Raw genomic sequence first — 22,877 nt, 5'->3', positions numbered from 1 at the left:
TATTGTCCGCTATTACAGCGGTCATATCCATGCAGTTCCGACTTGGTCTTGCATGCACTATTTTTTTTGCAATTTGCATAGACATCTGTGTCAGATGTTTTGCAAATCGCAACTGAAATCGGCAGGTCACCTGATTTTGAAATCGTGCAACCTCACTGCAAGTCGCACGATTTCAAAATCAACTTTGATGTGACCGGGGGGGCTTAAGGACCCTTTCACATGGGTGGACTCCGTCAAGCGGATCCGCCTGCTCATCGGAGATCTGTCTGCTGATACCAGCTGAGCAGGCAGATGACAGGTCCGTGTCCGCACCGCTTGTGCAGAGCAAACAAACAAGAGATCCCTGTGCTCAAATCCCAAAAGCTAGTGCATGCATTTATCCATCAGGTGCTAAAGGGGTGTAACCACATATTAACACTAGAAAATCTGAAGAACCCTCTGCACACTGGTATATACCCTTTCAAGCAGACTATGCAATAAATAGGGATATTTAGTTCACACATATTGCAATACAGGCTTAAGCTGGCCAACTGCGTCAAAGTAATCCCTCTCTGGCCAGTCCCTACTCTGCTCTGCCTACGCAAATGCTAATGTGGACACAATGCTAGCATAGGGGAAAAGACACAATGTGGAGAGCTACAAGGTTCAGGTCTGGCTACTGACCCAACAATACAACAAACGAGATCCCTGTGCTCGAATCCCAAAAGCTAGCGCATGCATTTATCCATCAGGTGCTAAAAGGGGTGTTCTCCAGCTTAAGCATGTATTGCAATATGTGTGAATTAAATATCCCTATTTATTGCATAGTCTGCTTGAAGGGTATATACCAGTGTGCAGAGGGCCCTTCAGAATTGCTTGTGCAGAGCAGACACGGACACAGCCCGCTGTTCTCTATGGGGCACTCGGATGTAAACTGACCAACTGTCCATTTACATCTGACTGTCACCCGATCCGTCTGTTTTTAGCTGATCGGATGCAGGCAGGTATAAACGGACACATGTCTGTTTACATCCGTTGCTCCATAGAGGGCAATACATAGTCCGATTGGGTCCATCTGTTTTTCACGTCTGCTCGTCAGCCCTGTGCAAATCCTCACTTTTCCTACTCCAGAAATGACTTTGGCCTGAAGCAATAATGAATGTCCACAAACATACAATATGAAGGCAAAGGACACGCTACACTGTTTGACCTTCCTGTCCAATCATCATGCAGGACAAATGTAAACAATGCAGTAGGATCAGCAGCAGGATGTAATGACATGAGAGCACACACACTACAAAACTTGGAACTTTAACCATTTCTTTATCAACAGATGCAAGATGGAACTGGATAAATGGACAATTTTATTATAACTGGTGGCTATGAAGCAGCACAGAACAATTGTTATTTAAAACAAATCTACCCCCCCCCCCCCAAAAAAAATGTAATGTATTGTATTTTACCAGTCATTTTCTTCTGTCGATTTCTATTTGCCAGTAAGACCCATTCACATGGGGTGACTGCTTGCATGCCCGATGCAGGGCTGTGTTTTGATGGCATGGGGATGCACAGGTGTTCCGTGCATCCCCATACTGGCAGTCCAATAGATGCCTATTGGGACATAAATCTGCACGGGCACAGCTGCCATGTCCCAAAATGACATCCATATGGGTTCAGGTGTGTGTTCCTTAACTCACCCTAGGTGTGTTTGGGGCCTTTGCTTCCCCCATTTCACAAGTTAATGTTTTTGTAAACCTCAGACATGAAATATGAACAAAGCATATCCCTCTACAGTATGTGCCTGTCTCATTCCAGAGCACTAAGTTTCTTGCTATCTGCTGCTTCGTTCCTCTGCCTTTTAGCATGAGTCATTCTGACAAGTTTTCCTGACACCAAGAGAAAAATGGCAAAGGGGAGGGAACTTCAGCTGATTGACAGCCTCAGCTCTGTTCCTGTGAGCTGCGTGGAGGGGGGTGTCTCTTCCCTCCAATCAGAAGAAAAGAAGCGCCTCTAAGTGCAGTATAAACGCACGCTGAGGCGCAACGTCGGCATGATAATGTCAAGGACCAGCATGCATAGCGACGAGTTTCAGAGCATGCTCTAACCTATGAGGGCGGAAGTGTGCTCCTTTGTCAAGCTTGACAAGAACTTGACAAAGGAGCGCGCTTCCGCCCTCAGAGGTTATCGCATGCTCTGAAACGCGTCGCTATTCATGCTGGTCCTTGACGTCATCACGTCGACGTTGCTCTTCAACGTACGTTTCAGACGCCATCTTTAGGAGACTCCACATGCCAGCCGGCTTTTCTTCTCCTGTTACCACGATTCCTGAGCGCAGCCGTGGCTGTCATATCCAGGACACAGCCATTCCTCTACCTCTATGAGACTGCACCCTATGAGCCTGTTTTTTCACAAAGAAATGTGAGTTGTTCTACATTTGACTCCTATTAAATAGTGGTCTATACTGCACTTAGGGCTCCTTCATACTTGACTGTTTTACCAACGCTTGCCAAACGCCCCTATAGCATTTGGCAAGCGTTGGTCCGGCGTTTGCGGAGCGTTTTTTAACGCTCGGCAAACGCGGCATGCGCAGTTCAGCGGCGTTTGCCAAGCTTTTTTAACGCATGAAGTTTAAATGGTGCTACCGCTCCACAAACGCCCCGCAACCGCCGGCCGGGCGTTTGCGGAGCGGAACCATAGACAAGAATAGGAGGCTTCAACGCCTCCTGACTCCGTATTGCCGCACCGCGACACTACTGCTCCCGTTAGAACAGCACCATGTGCTGCAATGTGCAGAATTGCCAGAGGCGTTTGGGAAGAGGTAAAAACGCTTCCCAAGCGCCTCTCTGCCGCCTGCACACAACGCTAGTGTGAACGTAGCCTAAGAGGTGTTTCTTTTCTTCTTCATTCATACTGCTACTACTACTATAGGAAGCTTGCCCTAGTGCCCTGTGCAACTTTTTGCAGCCCTATTTACTGGACTTTATGGACAATTCTTCAACTAATTTGAATGGTGGCAGTTTTTACGCTGATTGTTCTTTTTTCTTCCCTCCAATCAGCTCTCAGAGTTCTCCTCACCGAGCTCTGCACTATGTAGTTTCAGCTCTCTGCCTCCTGTTTTCTAAATTCTCAGACAACCTTTATAAATGCAGCACTCTGAACGTCTGTAGAGAAGAGATGACTGCAGATAAACAGGTACAACTTATGTAGGAGGATTTGTTTCATCTCTGTGCATCACCTGAGGCCAGTCACTTCATTGGGTATATGGAGGGTTTACAACCGCTTTAAACGTAATTCCTTCCTCCAGCAGCCTTCCGGTGCTCTCCTCTTATCTCTGATGCTCTGGGTTGTGAACAAGCCCTTGCCATCCTCATGAACAATGCAGGAATACTGGTTCTGCATTATATGTAGTGACATCAGAGTGCACCCACCAGCTGGAGTGCCTTAGGGAAGAGGCTTTGGGATACCAGTTGTCTATCATGAAGAAAGCTGGCCAGCCTTAACAAGCATTTAACCCTTGCAGTGCAAGGAGACCCCATAGCAAAGGATTTTTTTTTCCTGGTTCCTGAAGTGAGGCTTTAAATTGTCTAGCGGCGACCATGTCTGCAGACCCCATAGCTTACCATTCATGATGGCATAGGTGAGAACCATGACCGAATTATTCAGCTGGCTGTTTTCCTCACTAATCACCCTCAGCGTAGTTTTCTTGTCCTCTTCTGAGGAATCCCTGGAAGTTATACCAGCCGACAGGTATATTATCACCATATCTGTATCTAGAGAAATGAACAGAAGCATGGGAATTAAATCCACATTTTATACATTAGAATCATAAAACTGTATTTAAAAAAAAAACCAAAAACTTCAATTTAAATAAATCATTTAAAAAAATAATGTTTTCGCTTGCGATTACTGCAATTGAGAGAAAGGCTACGTGCAAAATTTGCAACCAATACCACATATGTTCAAATTGTGCAGTTTTATGGAAAGTTCTGTTTTTCTGAAGAGAAAAAAATGTTATATTGATATTTAGAATAATTATTATTTTTAGTTTTAAGATATTACAAATATTGGTAGCCATGTGTATTTTGCACACCTAGAAACACATTCAGCCCTTGAACGCAGTATACTGATCTGGCGAAAACCAGGCTCTACGAGAGGCTAGACCACACTTTGTACAGTCCTACCAGTAAAGATCCCTTTCTGTATGAGGTACAGCCCTCACTCCAGTTGCAAAGCAAGTCTAAATATCTTTTATGGTGGCCTTCAGGTACATAAAAACCAGGGGCGGACTGACCATTTGGAAACTCGGGCACTGCCCGAGGGCCCGGGGTCAGTAGGGGGCCCCATGAGATGCCCCTGGTACCTTTTTCATAGGCTTTTTTGAGTTTGGGCAAGGACACAGGGGCCCCATGATCCCCTATTGCCCGGGGGCCCCATGATCTGTCAGTCCGCCCCCGATAAAAACCCAAGATGAATTAAATTTAGTTTGCTAAGGCCTAATGTAGCAAACAATTGCAATTATATTGACTAAAATGCCTATAACTTTTTTTAATTCTTTGTTGCATTCTAGTGCTGCTGATCTTCTGCTGGCTCTCTGCAATCCCTTCCTGTCTATATGCACTCCGGTAATGGCTTAATGGCATTTCTCATGAAATGTTTCCTGATGACAAAAGTGTACCATGAAGGCTTTATTTTTTTTTGCTATTCAGCACTGCGCTACTTGGCAATGAGAGAAAAGTTTGGAAAACAAAATTATCTTTTTTACTTTGTTATAAAACCTATCCAATAAAATCAAATTTCTTCATAATTCTAGGCCAAAATTTAATTTGTTTGTGTGAAAGTTATAGTGTCTACAAGCTATGGTATATATACTGGAATTTATGCAGCTATAGACGCTATACTATAATGGAGGTGATCAGCAACTTCTAGTGGAACTGTGATAGTGTGGCGGCCAATCTGGCGCTAACAGACACTGGCTGGGACGCACACTAGCTGACTGACAAGGATGTCGCTAGTGACACCAATGCAATGATCAGATACACTGTACTAAAAACACTGACTGGAAAGGGGTTAACATTAAGGGGCAATCAATAGGTTAACTGTGTGCCTAACAACTGTAATGTGTATTTCTTTTACTCACAGATCTGGCTGATTTTGCTCCCTGAACTCAGACATAATTTCAGGGAGAAGAAACAGTCTGTGCACGGATCCATCCTGCCTTGTGTAAACGGTTCATGGATGTACAGCTGACAAATCTGCTGCAACTGCGTGATGCTATCATGTCAATATGGACCAAAATCTCTGAGGAATGTTTCCAACACCTTGTAGAATCTATGCCATGAAAAATGAAGGCAGTTCTGAAGGCAAAAGGGGGTCCAACCCGGTACTAGCAAGGTGTACCGAATAGAGTGGCTGGTGTGTGTATATTACAATGATGTGAAATTACAACAACATGTTAGCGTTTATGTGAGATTTTGGTATTTGGTTTCCATCTTCTTGAAAATACCTCTGCACTGAGCAATGTTATATTTCTATCCTCACATGCGGACTTGTTCTGGCATATGCAGACTCCGAGGATGTCAACCTCTCTCTTTCATTACCGCCTATTAAGTCAATGACCTGAAACAAGCATGCAGGTCCTGGCACTTCACTGGCTGCATGCTGGCTCCAGGTCTGTGAATCACTAAGGAGTGAAATAAAAATGAGGCTTGCAGATGAGTTAAACCAGCAGCTACCATAGTGATACCTTTACAGGCTCCCTTTACAAATGTTTCCTTGTGTTTACTGAAAAAAATGTATGTAAATTTCCATAACAGGAAATGTGACATGTGATAAATCACTCAAATGAGGAGTTTAACGACCAAAATAAGAGTGAAGGGAAAGTGCAATGTTCATCCAAATAACCATCAATTACTATGAGCATTTATATACTGTAACAAAACCTCCTGCCAAATATGGCATTTTTTTTTCTACTTCCTAAAATGAAAACAGTTGAAAATGGAAAGGGGTTGGCGTGTTCCTGCTTTGTGTTCCCTGCCAAAAAACGCAGAAGAAATTCAGGATATAACATAACAGATCCGCCAAATGAACAATGAGGTTTTTGCCTTTGGCTTGTCACATCCGTTCTCACAGGTATAGAAACAGAACAGAGCAAAGTTTTCCCGCAACAGTCACTTCACAAAGCCTAATGTGACCGGTATTTTTTATTTCTTTACACTTTTGGGTTGATTTACTAAAACTGAAGAGTGCAAAATCTGGCGCAACTCTGCATGGTAGCCAATCAGCTTGTTCAAGTAAGCTTTGACAAAAAAAAACCTTGAAGCTGATTGGTTTCTATGCAGAGCTGCACCAGACTTTGCACTGTCCAATGTTAGTAAATCAACCAGTGTTGTAAAGCTCACTTCTGGGCAAATAAACTTCCCCTTTCTCACTTGTATCACCCCTTCCCCTACCTTCCCCATCACCCCTTTAAAAATAAAAAAAGTTACCCTCCAAAACAGTTTTATACACACCTACATCCACCATCCATTTTGCTTTGGGTGTGTCCACTGATGATCATGTGAAGCAGCCTGTGCCAGCACTGACTTGTCTGTGCCGACATCACTCTTTGAGATTGAGAGGATCTGGCCACTGGAAAGCCAATATGAGATATCCATCCCAAAGCAATTTTCCACACCAAGGATGTGGATGACCGCCAATTTCCAGCAAGGAGAGGATCATTTTCATTCCCCTTGGGGAAGATCAATGTTTGGTGCCTCCTTCATGGTTTATGTGGGCCACTGCTATGGCATTGTCTTACTGTACCCTGAAGGGGTGACCTTGCAGAAGAGGAGCCCAGTGCTGTAGATGTTAATCTGATGGTTCTCAGTTACAGAATGTTGATGGGGAGTCTTGACTCTATTGCAGATCAGGTTCCCTTGATAGTTAGGGAGTTGTAAACTCCACCCCCACAACTGGAAAGGCTGGCATCTGTTGTGGCCACCTTCAAAAACTTCAGCATAGGGTTGGAGATCCACCAAGTCAGGCAGAGAATTGTCTGACTGGATAGACACATTGGAAGCACCAGAGAGTAGACCTCTTTGTTTCATTAGGTGAGGATGTTGAGTTGATAAGTCCTATAGTGAAGCTGGGCAAAGGATACTTCCAGAAGTGAAATGAGAGGTGCCATTTGAGTCTGAGGGTCCATGTGTGGGACCTTAAGGAGTCAAACCTATCTGGAGAAAGGAACTATCTAGCTTTGGCCGTTTTCAAGAATAAACCCAGGTACTCCAGTCAGTGTTAGGGCTAGAAGGCAGACTTTAGAATGTTGATTAAACATCCAAAGGTCTGAAGGAACTGAACGGTCCTTTTGATACGAGTTGAAAATGGCATGGCAGAAGATTATTTAGTAGAAGGTCAGCCACGTATTCAGTGGCATGGATGCTCTGGGTCTGCATAAGAGCAAGCATGTGTAAAAGCAGCCCTGACAGACAAACAGCACTGCCAAATCTGTTTTTTTGTAAATGGCAGCACAGGTCTCTGGAGCAGGCCCTACTGCCAGAGATCAGCACTGTCAATAACAAATCCGTCTTCTTCCTAGGAGCATTTAAGACAGGGGGTAAAACCTGTCCAACCACATTGTTAAAAAACTGAGGGATCAATTTAAACAGGACCAAGTGCTATATGTACTTGCCCACCTACAGAGTTTAAAATATATATAAAAGATAGACGTTAACATATCATTTAGGATGTCATTAGATTTTTGTATAATTTATGCCTATTGATATGGTTTGGTACCTCTAAAGCCCCACTAGTTTTTCTTGGTTAGGGTCCTAATCAATATAATTTAAAATATACTATAAATGCCTTATCCCTTCTGATGATGTACGTGTGATACGAAACGCGCGTCAAGGAGGAGCCCTTGCTAGCCGTGACGTCAAGCCGCCGTATCAAGGAGGTCCGGCGGCCACTCATCTATACCAGCTGGTCAGTGTGTATTTTATCATATCCTTTGTGCACAAGGATTGATTTTACTACGATATTCATGTTAAGTGTTTCCCGTTTTAATTTTCAATAAATTCATTTAATATTTGACCTAAATACTACACTATGGGTACTCCTTTTTGCTCTATATCGAGCACTTAACTCCTCAGGACCACAAGGTGATTGTTCCAGGGCCCTGAGTAATTTTCAGCTGATCCTGTTTGGAGCCAGGTCTACTACAAGGAACCCCCAGATGCGGTACCCCCCTTCACGGAGTCGTTCGATCTGAGCTTCTTTCCATCTACAACTGGAGTGACCTTTGGTGTATATGACACAAATGTGCAATTAAATTGTGCTTCCGGTGAGTGCGCAATTTACTCATTTTTCTGCATAATGCCGGACTATATATATTACGGGGATCTTATCAAGCCTTTCTCTACTCATTTGTGGCCTTTTTGATCACTGAACTTTCATTGGACCATCATTGTATTGTTCATTGTGCAATTTTATTGTGCGTTTATATAGGGAAGTGAAGGCGTGTGTGGTATACGCCTTTACTGCATCTTTATTGGGAAGGTCATACACATCATATGTGGCCTATACCGCTTGCTAATATCTAAAGAACTTTGCACCACCAATACTGGTGCAACTATACGTTTATATTACTTTCTAGCGCTGCACTATCTGTTATGTTTTGTAATTTGTAAGGTTTTATGGTTTTCCTTTTTAGTGTATCAGCTGCTGTATTTGTTAGCGCTCACTGAACCCCCATTATTATATAAATGCAGATCTCCCCACTTCAGTCTGGAAGAGATGTAGAAGCAGCAGTCAAGTAGTTTAACCGTTTCACTTCTAACAAAAAAAAAAAAAAAAAGGACTGTCACTTTAAAGCCATTTTTAAATTCTGCTCAGACCTGCTCCTGATGCAACCACAGGGAAGTAATAAATTCCAATTTGCCTTCATTGTGTGCCAACTCAGGATCCTGCGTACCTTCTGCACGCACCGCATCAGGAATCGCAGACTTTCAGGAACATGCAGACTTCATAAACTTGTTGCCAGTCTTGACAAACAGATGGAAGATTAATTTCTGCAAGGTATACATTTCTCAAGGAGGTCGGAGCTGCAAACCTTTCTTGCTCTCATCCCAGCTAAACAAGAAGCAGTTTGCTGGGAGGCATCAATAGTAATAGTACTAGTAGCACTTTCCTTGCTTAATTCACTCTGCTCTTCGATCTGTGAGCAGCCTCACTCTTTGTTAGGAGATATTTAGGTGTTTATTATTAGAAAGCTTCTTAAGCTCCACAAGGATGTGTCCAAGAAAGTCTGGGCTCAGACTGGTGGGTGTCATACAACCTGGAAGAAGTCCAATGGACAGCGGCAAAGCAGGACAGCACTGGTCCATGCAGAGGGCAAAAAATGCTCACATCAACAGTTATGGCTTCAACCACTTGAAGATCAAGCATTTTCTGGCAAGTTTTGTTTACAAGTTTAACCTCCTCGGCGTTATGATTCTTTCCGATTTTTTGTGCTGAAAGCGGTACCATTTTTTTGCATGGAAATATGTAGTTTTTTATTGTAGGCTGTAATTCTTAGGAATAACTCACTGAAATCTGTCCGAACAAGAGTCTAGTAAACATCCCTGATATGATAAAACTTGAAACGCGAAATCATAAATTATAATTTAATAATCATAAAAAATAATAATATAATAATAATAAATTTAATTTAATAATATAATCAAACCAAAAACACTGAAATTTGAAATACAGAGGCAAATTTGCACATCGCTGAGCAAAGTCGTTTTCAGTGTCTGATGACGAATTTCCCCCACGAATCATTATCACTCAATTCTGCAAGTGGTTCTGATTTACTATCGCTGTTCTCTAGCCGGTCTAAACCCGCTTTTGACGTAAAGGGACGCTTTTTGGAAGCCATGGACTTTTCTAAGTTTCCAGGCAGAAAGAACAGTCAAAATGCAGGCAGGGCGCAGGACAAAGCACTCGGGACAAAATATATGTAAAATGCATTGAAACAGCCATGACAGCAAAAATGACATTTTTAAAAAATTTCAAATTTGCCACCGGATCCGGCGCCCGTACGTCCCGATGTCACAGGGACCGGAACACGGAAGCCGGATGCCGGCATCGTCCGAAGGAGATGGCCGGGGACGCTGCTGGGGACACATCGTGGGAGCGAAGGACAAGGTAAGTGCTGCAGGGACCCCCTGAGCAACGCCGCATGGTAAGCCCGAGTGTAGCTCGGGGTTACCGCTCTTGGTACTCAAATTTTACCCCGAGCTACACTCGGGAAAACCGCTGAGGAGGTTAAAGAAGTATTTTTTGCTTGAAAATTATTTATAAAGGGGAGATGACAGAGCCTCTCATCACCTCTGCGGCCGCTCCGCTGGATTGTTTGCCAATGTTCGCCAGTGTTTCTCGGGCTGTTAAAACCAGGGTGCCCGACAAACGCCGGCGAGCATCGAGAGGGGAAGGGCGTCTCCTACCACCACTTCTGACAGCGAACCAGTGGCTAATGAGCCGTTCTGATCGCTTTCATTAGAATGAATGGCAGAATAAAAGGATACCAGGGTTATATCTGGTATCTTCAACCAAAACCCCAGTAAACCACTTGCAGTCCTCAATGTTTACATATGTATTAGAGTCGCCAAGCTTTAAAGAAAACCCCCCCAGGTCAGAAAGGCCTGCGCTGCCACTACTTTAAACCTTCTGAGCGTGCTAGCTTCATAGCTGTTGTACAACGCACTGGATTCAGACATTTTCTGAATCAGTGACCTAGAACAAGTAAGCAGGAGTTCTGCAGTCGGTTCACCTTTACTTTAAAAAAACTTAAAAAATAAAACTTTGCTTGTTGTCAGATCATCTAAAAACATAAAAAAAATAAAGGAAAACGGCAAAGAAAGAACATCAGGCGCAGCTGCACTCCACATACCCAAATACTAAATGTGATAATAATCTGATAAATTATTAATATTGTTGCACTGCATCTTTAAATGATAAACTCCATCCAAATGTGCAAATACCACAAATTTGCAAACAATTTATAAATAAATTCATAAATGTGATACTAAACCAATTAATTGTGCTGTGCCTTTAAAAAAATCATAAAATATGTGGGAAATATCATAAAATGTGCAAATATGTCAATAAATAAAATTCAGTAATGGTTCATAACACGTGCCTTTAAATACACTTCATTCTTTAATGTGAAAGTACCACAAAATGTGCTAAATATGCTGCACAGAAATGAATATTTCTCTCTGTGGCTTGAATGTGAACCCTCCACCACACAAACTGCAGGTCCAATGGTGCTTGCTCAGTAAAGGCTTGTACACTGTGCAGTTTGGACCGAATATAGGGAACCGCAGGCCTCGCCAGCAGGAATGTGCAGCGGAAAGGCAAAAATATATTTCACAAAAGCCACATAGCATAAAACCGCAAACACTTGTTTATTTGTTCTAAAAAGATACATTTTAATATACAAACAGAGCATTACAAAAGGACCACCAGCGGGTCCTGATGATGTGAACTTTAGCTCCGCCCCAATGGGTTTCATCATAGGAAGACATTCTCAAGGGGATTGTCATTATGCAGACATGAATGATTTATATATTATGAGAAATTATTTATGATTTTTTTTTTTTGCATGTTTGCACATTTGTGGTATTCACACATTTGGATGTAGCTGATTGTGACGTACATGTGACATGAATGTACAGATCTGAGTAGATAAGATGTGACCTCTAGAGAATATGACAATGTAAATTTAGCTCATTCCTTCTTATTAAAGAAATATTTATTCATAGGTACTCAGACAAATGGTCATCAATTAACATCGTAAAAGCCTAGCTTCCTCTGGAAGTGGCACCTGGGGGCTAATAAGATTTTGTCACCTTCTGGGGAAACGGATTGGAAGGAAATGGCTGCAGACAGATTGTCTCCCTGACATTGGGAGCTCTAAAATAATATACATACATCAAAGGAAATGCTTCATCTCTCATAAAAGCTAAAATATTAGTTGCAGAGAGATGAAAATACTTCCTTTTGATGGGGCACAATGTGGGTCACACCGACATATAAAAACCATATTTGTGGATTAGGTAGAAAGCCAGGAAAGTGCAGGAAATGGTTATGTGGGGCTGGATCACAACAGTCGAACACTGTTGTGATCGGACTGATGAGCTAGTGTCGGAAATCCAATCCCCGACTTGGTGTTTCAAGCCGCTCTTGGTCCGATTGAACTTCTGTAACTTTTTATATTTTGTACATATTTTATGCACTTCCCACTTTCAGGATATTAAATCTTAAAATTAATTAGTGACTTCTGTGTATTTAAGCACGGGCTCATATCTTCGGAGAGATTAGATTGTATTGTATGTTAGTGCCTTTAAACGCTCGGTCAAGCTGTATGCAATTGCACTGCGTGTGGGCAGATTGCGTGCAGATTGTAAAAGGTAACAGTTTTGCCAGACGGAGATCTGTGTGTGTGGTGTCCCAACAGACCGTTCTGCGGATAAACTGTTGGGTGGTGGCAGGCTACCTTTTGTGGTGTGTCTGGTGTGTCGACAGTGGAAGAGTGATTAACACCGGGGTTCAAGCTGTAGGATAGCTGGAGGGACCCTAGAAGGGTGTGTAATTACTAAGCTACTCCTCAACTCTAGTCTGTGCACCAGATTGTATATAAGATTTGTATCTGCCAGTGTGTGTGGTCAGCCAGCTGGATTGGAGTGGAGGCTCCCTCCGGTAGTGGCCAAGAGGTAGTGTGGGCTGTGAAAGGATATCACGGCTGATCTTATATACGGTTTTATATATTCAAAGTTTACTCCCCTTTATTCCCTCTCACCCCAAGTCACGGCCGCACGTGCGCGCCTCGGTTAGCTAGTCGCTGTGGGCGTGGCGTGTGGGGGACCCGTGACACTGATAAATTAAAGAACCAGCGCAACAACATTAGTCACTTACCAGTTCACCTTTACCTCACTTGCTGTATATGTAAGCTGGCTATAGATCGATTAATTTTTTAGTCCAGCCAGTGGGCTTGAACGAAAAAAAAAAAAAAAGGATTCTTCTCTCCATAGAAACAAGGTGGATAGAGGAATCCTCCTTGCTGAGTCATTGTATGTTGATAGTGGGACTCCACTACCGGAATACACTGATCAGCAGCTGATGATCCGAGAAAAACTTTTCAACATTCCCATTTGACAGAAGTCAAATGTTAGATCAACTTCTGGCGAGCAGGAGCGTCCACACATGGAATGAAATACAGCTGGTCACCTCTGCTTTGGCCGAAATTCGACCCAACTATGGCCAACTTTACTCTGGGTCAGTGACCAAGCAAGTATTAAAGCAAGTATGATGTCAGGAAGTGACATCGTTTACTACTATTCATGTGATTGCTGATTGGCCAATCAGTGATCAAATGAATCGGGACCTCATACAGAGGTCCCGTACAGCGATCTGTGACCGGAGGACACAGCGAGCACCGATCACAGTGCCGCACACGCACAGGTAATGGATGCGAGGAGGGTGCGTTTAGAAACATCCACCCACATCGGCAGCGCTCCCGTCCGGCCATTTATCGGCAATGGGCCAGATGGGTAGGGGTTACCTCACTTTCTGTTGTGTCTCTAGGACAGGTAGTAAGGAGAAATTAGTCCCATGGCTCAACAAATGGTACAAGAAATAATAATAATCAAGAGAGTAAGTATGGCAATATCCACTCTGGCCAAAACACAACTCATCTTACTTGGCTGAATCCTTGTGCCATTGTTAGTGTTTTTGATGAGTTGGAAAGCTTTCTGGAAGCCATGGAAATGCTGAGTGGGGCTGTCCGAAGACTTTACACTGGCCACGAAGCTGGCCATTTCTCTCTTGGTCTCGCTGGTGGCCGGGGACAGAAATGTCTTATAGCACTGATCCAAGGAGCAGGTCCTCACCATATCAGCCACAGTCAGGACAGAAATCTGGAAAGGCAGAAAGATTCCCAAGTTAAAGATTACCTATCATTATTATTATACAGGATTTATATGGCGCCAACAGATTGCTCAGCACTTTACAATATAACGGGAGACAATACAGCAACAATACAGTTCAATACAAGAGGGTTAGGAGGGCCCTGATCCTGGGATCTTATCATCACCAATAGAGTCAAATATTTGGTGAGTGGACATTATTAAAAAAAAAAAAAAAAAGCAAAAAAAAAAAAAGCACTGAATATTTAAAAAAAAAAAGTGAAGACATAAAGTGCAAAAAATGACAGAAAGTGCAAAAAAGACAAAGGAAAAAACAGCAGAGAAGTGTAGAGATAAGTGATTTGACAATTTTTGCTTTCAATATGAAGGGTTTTTTTTATTATTTGAGCTAAAGACCTTTACCCTCTCTGAGCCCCCACTCACACAGGTTGCTTCCATATGCCTGATTATTGTCAACATGCAGAATCCTATTCTTTTTAATTGTTCTTGTTCATCCTTATGTACCCACTTGTCCTATGTTCTGCGCTCAAAAAAGTACTTTTCTCAAAAAAATAACTTTTTTTTTTTTGCCCACAAACACCTGATGCTTGGTACACAAGCAAAATATTTGTACAAAGCTTGTAACACGATTTTTTTTGTTACTAATTTTGTTTCGTTCCATTTGTGACAAAATTTGTTTCATTTATTAGTTTTTGGCTGGATTCGAAAATTTCCAGTGGATTCAAAGTATTTGAACGGAATTCGAATAGAACATATCAAATGGATTAAAGTTAATTTTAAAGAATAACTGGCTCGATGCTATTCGAAATTCGAATTTCAGAAGACTGCTTTATTGTACTTTATTTTATTCTAATCGAATTACAGAAGATGGCTATATTCTATTCTAATCCATTCTATTTTTTTCTTTTCTATTCCTTTCTATTCTATAATTTTCTATTCTATTTTACTCTATTGTTTTTTGTTCTGTTTTATTTTATTCTATTCTTCTTGAAATTCTAATATCTACTTTATTTGACATTTGAATTTCAAAATACATCTATATTCTATTTTTTTATTTAATATTCCTTTTCTATTCTTTTATTTTCTATTCTGTTCTTTCCAAATTTTAAATTTCGGGAGATGGCTATATTCTATTTTATTCTGTTCTATTTTCTATTCTATTCTTTTATTTTCTATTCTATTCTTTTATTTTCTATTCTATTCTTTTATTTTATATTCTATTCTTTTATTTTATATTCTATTTTATTTTCTATTCTTTTATTTTCTATTCTATTTTATTTTATATTCTATTTTATTTTATATTCTATTTTATATTCAATTTTTTTATTTTATATTCTTTTCTTTTTAAATTTGGAAACACTGCTATATTCTATTTGATTTTATTTGAAATTTGGATTTCAGAAGACGGATATGTTATTTCTATTTTTTTTCTAATCCGTTTTATTATTTTCTATTTTATTTTATTTTTTTGCATTCTATTCTTTTATATTCTACTCCTTTCTATTTTTTTATTTTCTATTCTGATTTATTTTATTCTTTTCGAAATCTGAATTTCAGAAGACATCTATGTTCTAACATTAATACACAAACACAGTCTTTGAAGGAAATCAGCAATAGTCGGCAATATGTTTATGCTTCCAATTTGTTTTCAAATTCGACTCGAATTCAGGTAATTTATTATTTCAGCCGAAATTTCATTATTTCGGATTCATTTAAATGGGTTAGTATTTTAATTGGGAAATTCCGAACAAAAATTTTGCACAAATTTTTATTCATTTATGTTTAAATAAAGGCAACAGCCCGAATCACAGAGAAATTGGTGAAGAACAAGCAATTAGCTTATTGTCTCTCTTCAATCAAAAAAAAAAATTGTTGCTCCTGCCGGAAATATGAGTGGATTTGTTTACTCTTTGAATAGTGCCTCTAATGCATTATCAGTTATTTTTATTCCCAGCTGTCTTTGTGGACTATATAAACGTTCCTCTATGTTATGGAGCTGAGGAGAGCAGGAAGCATTATGTAGTCATAAAATTGTTCATGCTCTAGTGTGACAACACTGCATCATTGTACACACAATCAGGGGTGGACTGACAACTCATGGGGCCCCCGGGCAATAGGGGATCATGGGGCCCCTGTGTCCTTGCCCAAACTCAAAAAAGCCTATGAAAAAGGTACTGGGGCATCTCATGGGGCCCCCTACTGACCCCAGGCCCTCAATAGGGGATCATGGGGCCCCTGTGTCCTTGCCCAAACTCAAAAAAGCCTATGAAAAAGGTACCGGGGCATCTCATGGGGCCCCCTACTGACCCCGGGCCCTCGGGCAGTGCCCGAGTTTCCAAATGGTCAGTCCGCCCCTGCACACAATGCAATGTTGACTAGGACAGGAAGTATGTTACTGGCTGGATCATCCGGTAAAAGAAAAACACACAAAAAAAAAAGAAAAGAAAACTAATGCAGCCACCTCACTAAGGAATGGAATACTGCAATACATTACAATTTAAGCTTTTTATTTAACAAATGAAAACAGAGCATAAAAAAAGAAAAGAAAAAGATATTTGGTGTTATGTACACTTTAAGCCGATTACATGTACTTCACTATAAAAAAAAAAAAAAAAATACAAAAGACTTCAGTCTCCCTTAAATAATAATAATAATGATTTCATCTATCCACAGCACGGCAATCTTGCTTTATATGCCACAGATGCACTTTAAGATCTGACGGGAAGGCCTTACGACTGCTCAGACAGCCCTGTAAAAACATTTGTCTTGTAGCCTGTGATTCTTCTTTACACCCAATTGCCAGAGGAATATTTTTGGAGACTCTCTGTATTATTTCTAGAATAAATTCAGAGTACAGATGTCGGACGCTCCGCGTTCTCTTGCCAAATAGGGAATCTATCCCCAAATATTTCTTCTGCTATTTGTTTAGGAACTATTTTACTTGACCGTGCTCCCAAAATGATTAAAACATACTTTCTCTCTTGCAGAGCTTCTGGCACTCAATTATAAAATAAGATACTTCATACTTTATTCTTTCCTATTGGACCACTCTTAACATTTTAAAATGTGCTGCCTGATGGGCTCATTATTGTTTAGAGTTTGATAGTTTTTGGGAGATTGGTGAGATCTCTGGTCGAGTTCCAGAGTCTGCATACCTGCTGTGCCCATTATGAAGAGCTCCCACCATCTCTGCATTTTATCAACTGAATATTATACATCTGGCAGTGGTATTCAAAAATAATATTTTTAAAATATCATATTTGTCACCTTTAAATGATCCAGATCATCAAACAAATTTTATTACACAAAGATACACCAAGTAAACACAAAATGCAATTTTTAAATGATGATTAAGGGAAAAAAAGCTGTCCAAACCTACCCGACCCTATGTGAAAAAGTAATTGCCCTCCAAACCTAATAACTGGTTGTACCACCCTTGGCGACAACAACTGCAACCAAGCGTTTGCAATAACTGGCAATGAGTCTTTCACATCGATGTTGAGGAATTTTGGTCCACCCTTCTTTGCAGAATTGTTTTAATTCAGTCCATAAAAAAATACATGTACAACAAGAACTTTTTTCTCCCGCAATTTTACAAATTAGCTTTATTAAAAAGATGTTCAGCTAAATTTTTCACTCACCTTATCATGCTCGTCAATGGAGTTTAGAATAACATTTGCAGCATCTTTGGCTATCTGTAGCTGTGTCTCTGTGATTGACGCGCCATGATCCACAATGACTACTATATGCTTGGATTGGGGTCTCACCGTGGACACGTAGATGGGTCTAGTTCAATAAAAAGAATGAGTTGGGCTTTTACAAATTTTTTGCCGCACATAAAAATGTACAGAAAATTAAAAATCGCATTGAAGTGTACCTAGAAACACAGAACAGTGATGACAGAAAAAAGCGGTCCATCGAGTCTGCCCAATACATTAGTATTTTTATATTTTTTAATTTTTTTGGGGGGGTTCTTAACTTTTTTTCTCTGAACTCAAAAAGTAAATATTCGCTATCCTATAGGGAGAAATTAGGAAATGTCAATTCTGACTAAGTACTCTGCAAAATGTACCTTGAGCGCTTTCAATTTTTCCTGAAAAATAGAAATGCACTTCCAGTGCCTTAAGCTTCATATATCTGTATGTGTGCAATATATGAAGGACAGGGGTCTCTAAACTTTTTAAACAAAGGGCCAGTTTACTGTCCTTCAGACTTTAGAGGGGGGGAACTGTGACCAATGGAAGTAGAAAATGTCATGGCATCAGTGGGTGTAAACAATGCTTCAACCTTGGTGGTCAGAGGGAATAAAAAAGTAGGAGGAATAGTGTCCCATAAGAGGTATTAGTTGAAGGAATGGTGCACCATCATTGGTATCAATGGGAAGGATAGTGCTCCATTGTTTGAGCTAGTGGTAGGAATTATGCCCAATTGTTGGTGTCCAGTGGAAGAAATATTGCCCCAGGGGGAGGATAAAGGCAAGCAAAGAACCACAGTTCGGAGACCACTGGGCTAGGGCAATGCTGCATCTGACTGCTAGTCTCACCAGATCTGGAATTAGCTCTGATGAGAAAACCGGTTTTTCATTTTCCTCAGTGGTTTGTAAAACCCGGTTTGGGAACTGGAGCTCTGAGAATTTATAGAAACTTGGGGGCACAAAATCTCCAAGCTTTTTTTTTTTTTTTTTTTTTTTTTTTAAGGGGGGGGGGGGGGGGGGGACTGTGACCAATAGAAATAGAAAATGCCACGGCATCAGTGGGTGTAAACAATGCTTCAACCTTGGTGGTCAGAGGAATAAAACAGTAAGAGGAATAGTGCCCCATAATAGGTATTACTTGGAGGAATAGTGCCCCATTATTGGTATCAATGGGAAGGATAGTGCTCCATTGATTGTGCTACTTCTGGGCTCCAGCCTTGCAGACAGAGGTGGACTCTATCCACGAGTCATCTACAAAGGAGACAGATGGGAGTCAAAGCAGCAAGGGGCTGCTAGGCGGATGGACCAAGCTTTTTTTTTTTTAAAGATGATTGTCTGCAGGGAGACAGACAAGGGCCTGAAATGTAAGGCCAGAGCTGCATGTGTAAGTGATAAGGCTGATGATCAGTTGTTTTGCAACCCCTGTGAGGGAAACACTCAGATTTTTGGAACTTTTTGGTTTTTTTTTTTAAAATAAAGTGGGCAAAAAAAACTCTAAAAAGATGATTAGGCAAGTAGCTGTGTCCTTAAACCTCTACTGTTTGAACCTGGTTCTCAATAGTGTCACGGTCATATGTTCATTGCCATCGCTGGTTAGATTCACCCTCAGTCTGTCCTGGTGACTACTGTCAACAAAACAGTCATAGAAAATCCCAAATTTAACAGGAATAGAGGGGAAATCTGCCAACAGACTCACTTATTTTAGCTGTGATAATAAAAGTATTTCCTCTCACTTTGGAGAGGTTTCTTATATCCTGCTGGGTAGTGAAGGGAAATTTCACCAATGCGACAAACAGAAAGAAAAAAAACGAGGTTTGACTATTACCTGTTTTCCCCAAAATTAAAAAAAACAACAAAAAAAAACCCCATGCTTGAGATATACTGTACTTTAAAGCAGCCATTCTCAACCAGTGTTTAATGGAAACCTACGGTTTCTTCAGGAGCTGCTAGGGGTTCCTTTTGATGGTTCTTGTAAGGGTGACATCATGACTACCACTGCTAGAGGACATTTTTCACTCTGAACACCAATATAAGGGGCATTTTCCCACCTGAGCACCAATGAATTGGTTTTTAGCAGGGCTTTCCCAGGACCTTGAAAATATTTCAAGGGCTCCTCTGTAGTTAAAAGGTTCTGAAAGGCTGCTTCAGGGTCCATGCACACTAAAAGCAGAAAAAAATGTCAGACCCTCTGGCTGAAAAAGTAGCATACAAATGCTCATAGTAGCTCATATTCCACAAGAGCGTAGCAGAGTTTATGAGCATTTGTGTTTAGAAGCATTTTTTTCCAAAACATTCTTCACTGTTCATTTTTCAATCTACACTTGAAAATGCAGAACCCTCCTAAACGCCACATTTATGTGCGTTTAGCATTTATTTTTTTCTGCCTGAAAATTCTCAAAAATGCATGTGTGATTTTTTTTTTTTGCCTCCAAACACTCCTCTGCAAATGTGTCTCTAATGTGCATGGACAGAACAGAATTGCTTCTATCTACAGGCTGAACGAAAAATTGCAAAATGCCTGTAGAAGCAGCATTTTATATGCCCAGTGTACATTATTATTATTATACAGTATTTATAAAGCGCCAATAGTTCGCTCAGCGCTGTACATTACAAAGGGGGACAGAACATGTGACAGAACAATACCAATACAATTAAAAATTAGTGAAGCGCTTGTATCACATGAATACAATCATGTATCTCCATATAGTGTAATTATAAATCAAAGTGACCACTATATATAATAAATGTGTGTTGACTCCCTCTAGTGAAAAGAAAAAATAGTGTCAACCAAAATAGCTAAATAACACACATTAGGAAACTAAATATATAGTGCATAAATCAAATATAATGAACAGAATATATATATACGTGAAAACAGAATATTGGCCACATACAATGGTGTCTAAATTATACATAAATGATATATGCCATAGGTGAACAAGACAATATCAAAGGTGAAAAAAAATATTCCATGCATGTGACTGTGCTTTAAGCTGGAACACACACGTGATCTCCACTTCTAAGTGCAAGTACTCTCCTTCAAATGGCAGCAATGCCTGCTCACCTCCCTTCCTCGACCCACACAGGGCCTCAAAGCAGTTACCACCTCAGTGGTGTATTCCTCTGGCAGACTCCTTATTCCTCCTCCTCTCTTATGCAACTCATAAAAAGACAAGAAAGCCTTCCATAGTGTAGTAAATTTAATAGGCAAAGTTAAAAATTACAAAGTTTTCCACTCACATGCTCCTTTCCATAAAAAAGCGTTTTTCCCAGCCTGTGGGTAGATATGCATGCACCTGGGGGAATCCAATATGGCCACTGTGTCCGGACATACGTCACCAGGAAGTAGACAAACCGACGCGTAGCGTCACGTGCGTCGTGACTTCATCAGGGTGAAGTCACGTGCGTCGTGACTTCACCCTGATGAAGTCACGACGCACGTGACGCTACGCGTCGGTTTGTCTACTTCCTGGTGACGTATGTCCGGACACAGTGGCCATATTGGATTCCCCCAGGTGCATGCATATCTACCCACAGGCTGGGAAAAACGCTTTTTTATGGAAAGGAGCATGTGAGTGGAAAACTTTGTAATTTTTAACTTTGCCTATTAAATTTACTACACTATGGAAGGCTTTCTTGTCTTTTTATGAGTTGCATAAGAGAGGAGGAGGAATAAGGAGTCTGCCAGAGGAATACACCACTGAGGTGGTAACTGCTTTGAGGCCCTGTGTGGGTCGAGGAAGGGAGGTGAGCAGGCATTGCTGCCATTTGAAGGAGAGTACTTGCACTTAGAAGTGGAGATCACGTGTGTGTTCCAGCTTAAAGCACAGTCACATGCATGGAATATTTTTTTTCACCTTTGATATTGTCTTGTTCACCTATGGCATATATCATTTATGTATAATTTAGACACCATTGTATGTGGCCAATATTCTGTTTTCACGTATATATATATTCTGTTCATTATATTTGATTTATGCACTATATATTTAGTTTCCTAATGTGTGTTATTTAGCTATTTTGGTTGACACTATTTTTTCTTTTCACTAGAGGGAGTCAACACACATTTATTATATATAGTGGTCACTTTGATTTATAATTACACTATATGGAGATACATGATTGTATTCATGTGATACAAGCGCTTCACTAATTTTTAATTTTATTTTGCACTTATTGGTATCAGCTAAGTGACAGCAGCTGTATTTTGTCAATTATTCCCATGAGCGCAGGAGGATCCCTTATTATTTAGCTTACTTAATACCAATACAATGCAAAACATGAGGGGATCGAGGGCCCTGCTCTTCGGAGCTTACAATCTAGGAGGGAGGGGATGGTGGCACAGGAGGAGATAGCTGTGGGGATGGGGTAGTAGGAAGAGTGGAGGAGGTCGGCAAGTTAGCAGGGGGTGGGGTAGGCTTCCCTGAAGAGATGGGTTTTCAGGGTGCACCTAAAGGAGAGGAGAGTAGGTGATAATCTGATGGGTTGGGGAAGGGAGTTCCAGAGGATGGGTGACACCCTGGGGAAGTCCTGGAGGCAGGCATGGGAGGAGGAGACCAGGGAACTAGAGAGAAGGAGGTCTTGTGAGGAGCGGAGTGTGCGTGTTGGGTGGTACTTGGATATTAGGTCGGTGATGTAGTTCGGGGCAGTATGGTGGACAGCTTTGTACGTCAGTGTTAGGATTTTGAATTTGATCCGTTGCGCAATCGGAAGCCAGTGGAGGGATTGGCAGAGGGGGGATGGCGGAAACGGAGCGGTTGGTAAGGTGAATGAGTCTGGCAGCCGTATTCAGGATGGACTGAAGCGGGGATAGCCAGCGGCGAGGCAGGCCAGTGAGGAGGGTGTTTCAGTAGTCGAGTCGTGATATGATGAGGGAGTGGATGAGCTGTTTAGTGGTTTCTGGGGTTAGGAACGTGCGGATTTTGGCGATGTTGCGGAGGTGGAGTCTGCACGAGTTTGTTAAAGATTGGACTTGGGGCTGGAAGGATAGGTTGGAGTCCAGAATGACACCAAGTACTCTGGCCTGCGGGGCAGGTTTGATGGTGGCGTTGTTGGATGTGATGGAGAAGTCAATGTACATGGGCACTTTAAGAAAAGCTTCCTTTTTAATAATACATGTCAATTTCTAACAATACATAAGCAATGAAGGCCAAAAGAATATTTTTTTTAAAAAAGATTTTAAAGCTGGAAATTTTTGTAAAACATTTTTTTGAAGTTTGTAAAACAGCATCAGACTGACTCGCTTGCCGGATTGGACA

General features: G+C 41.1%; 1 protein-coding gene across 1 annotated transcript in view; it reads right to left on the bottom strand.

Annotated features, from left to right (window-relative positions):
• CACHD1 (cache domain containing 1) overlaps positions 1 to 22,877 on the bottom strand; it is a 274,321-nt gene that overhangs the window by 72,789 nt on the left and 178,655 nt on the right. The window contains exons 6-8 of the mRNA XM_089653393.1: positions 17,567 to 17,711; positions 13,700 to 13,916; positions 3,600 to 3,749 (exon numbers count right to left, since the gene is read on the bottom strand). Of these exons, the coding sequence (XP_089509519.1) occupies positions 3,600 to 3,749; positions 13,700 to 13,916; positions 17,567 to 17,711 (512 nt within the window). The remainder of the gene's footprint in view (positions 1 to 3,599; positions 3,750 to 13,699; positions 13,917 to 17,566; positions 17,712 to 22,877) is intronic.

This window comes from Staurois parvus, unplaced genomic scaffold (genome assembly GCF_062004578.1).
Source record: "Staurois parvus isolate SC_StPar_1 unplaced genomic scaffold, SC_StPar_1.0 ptg000709l, whole genome shotgun sequence".
Lineage (NCBI taxonomy): Eukaryota > Metazoa > Chordata > Amphibia > Anura > Ranidae > Staurois > Staurois parvus.
Note: the sequence above shows the minus strand (reverse complement) of the source record. Positions and strands in the feature narration are given on the sequence as shown.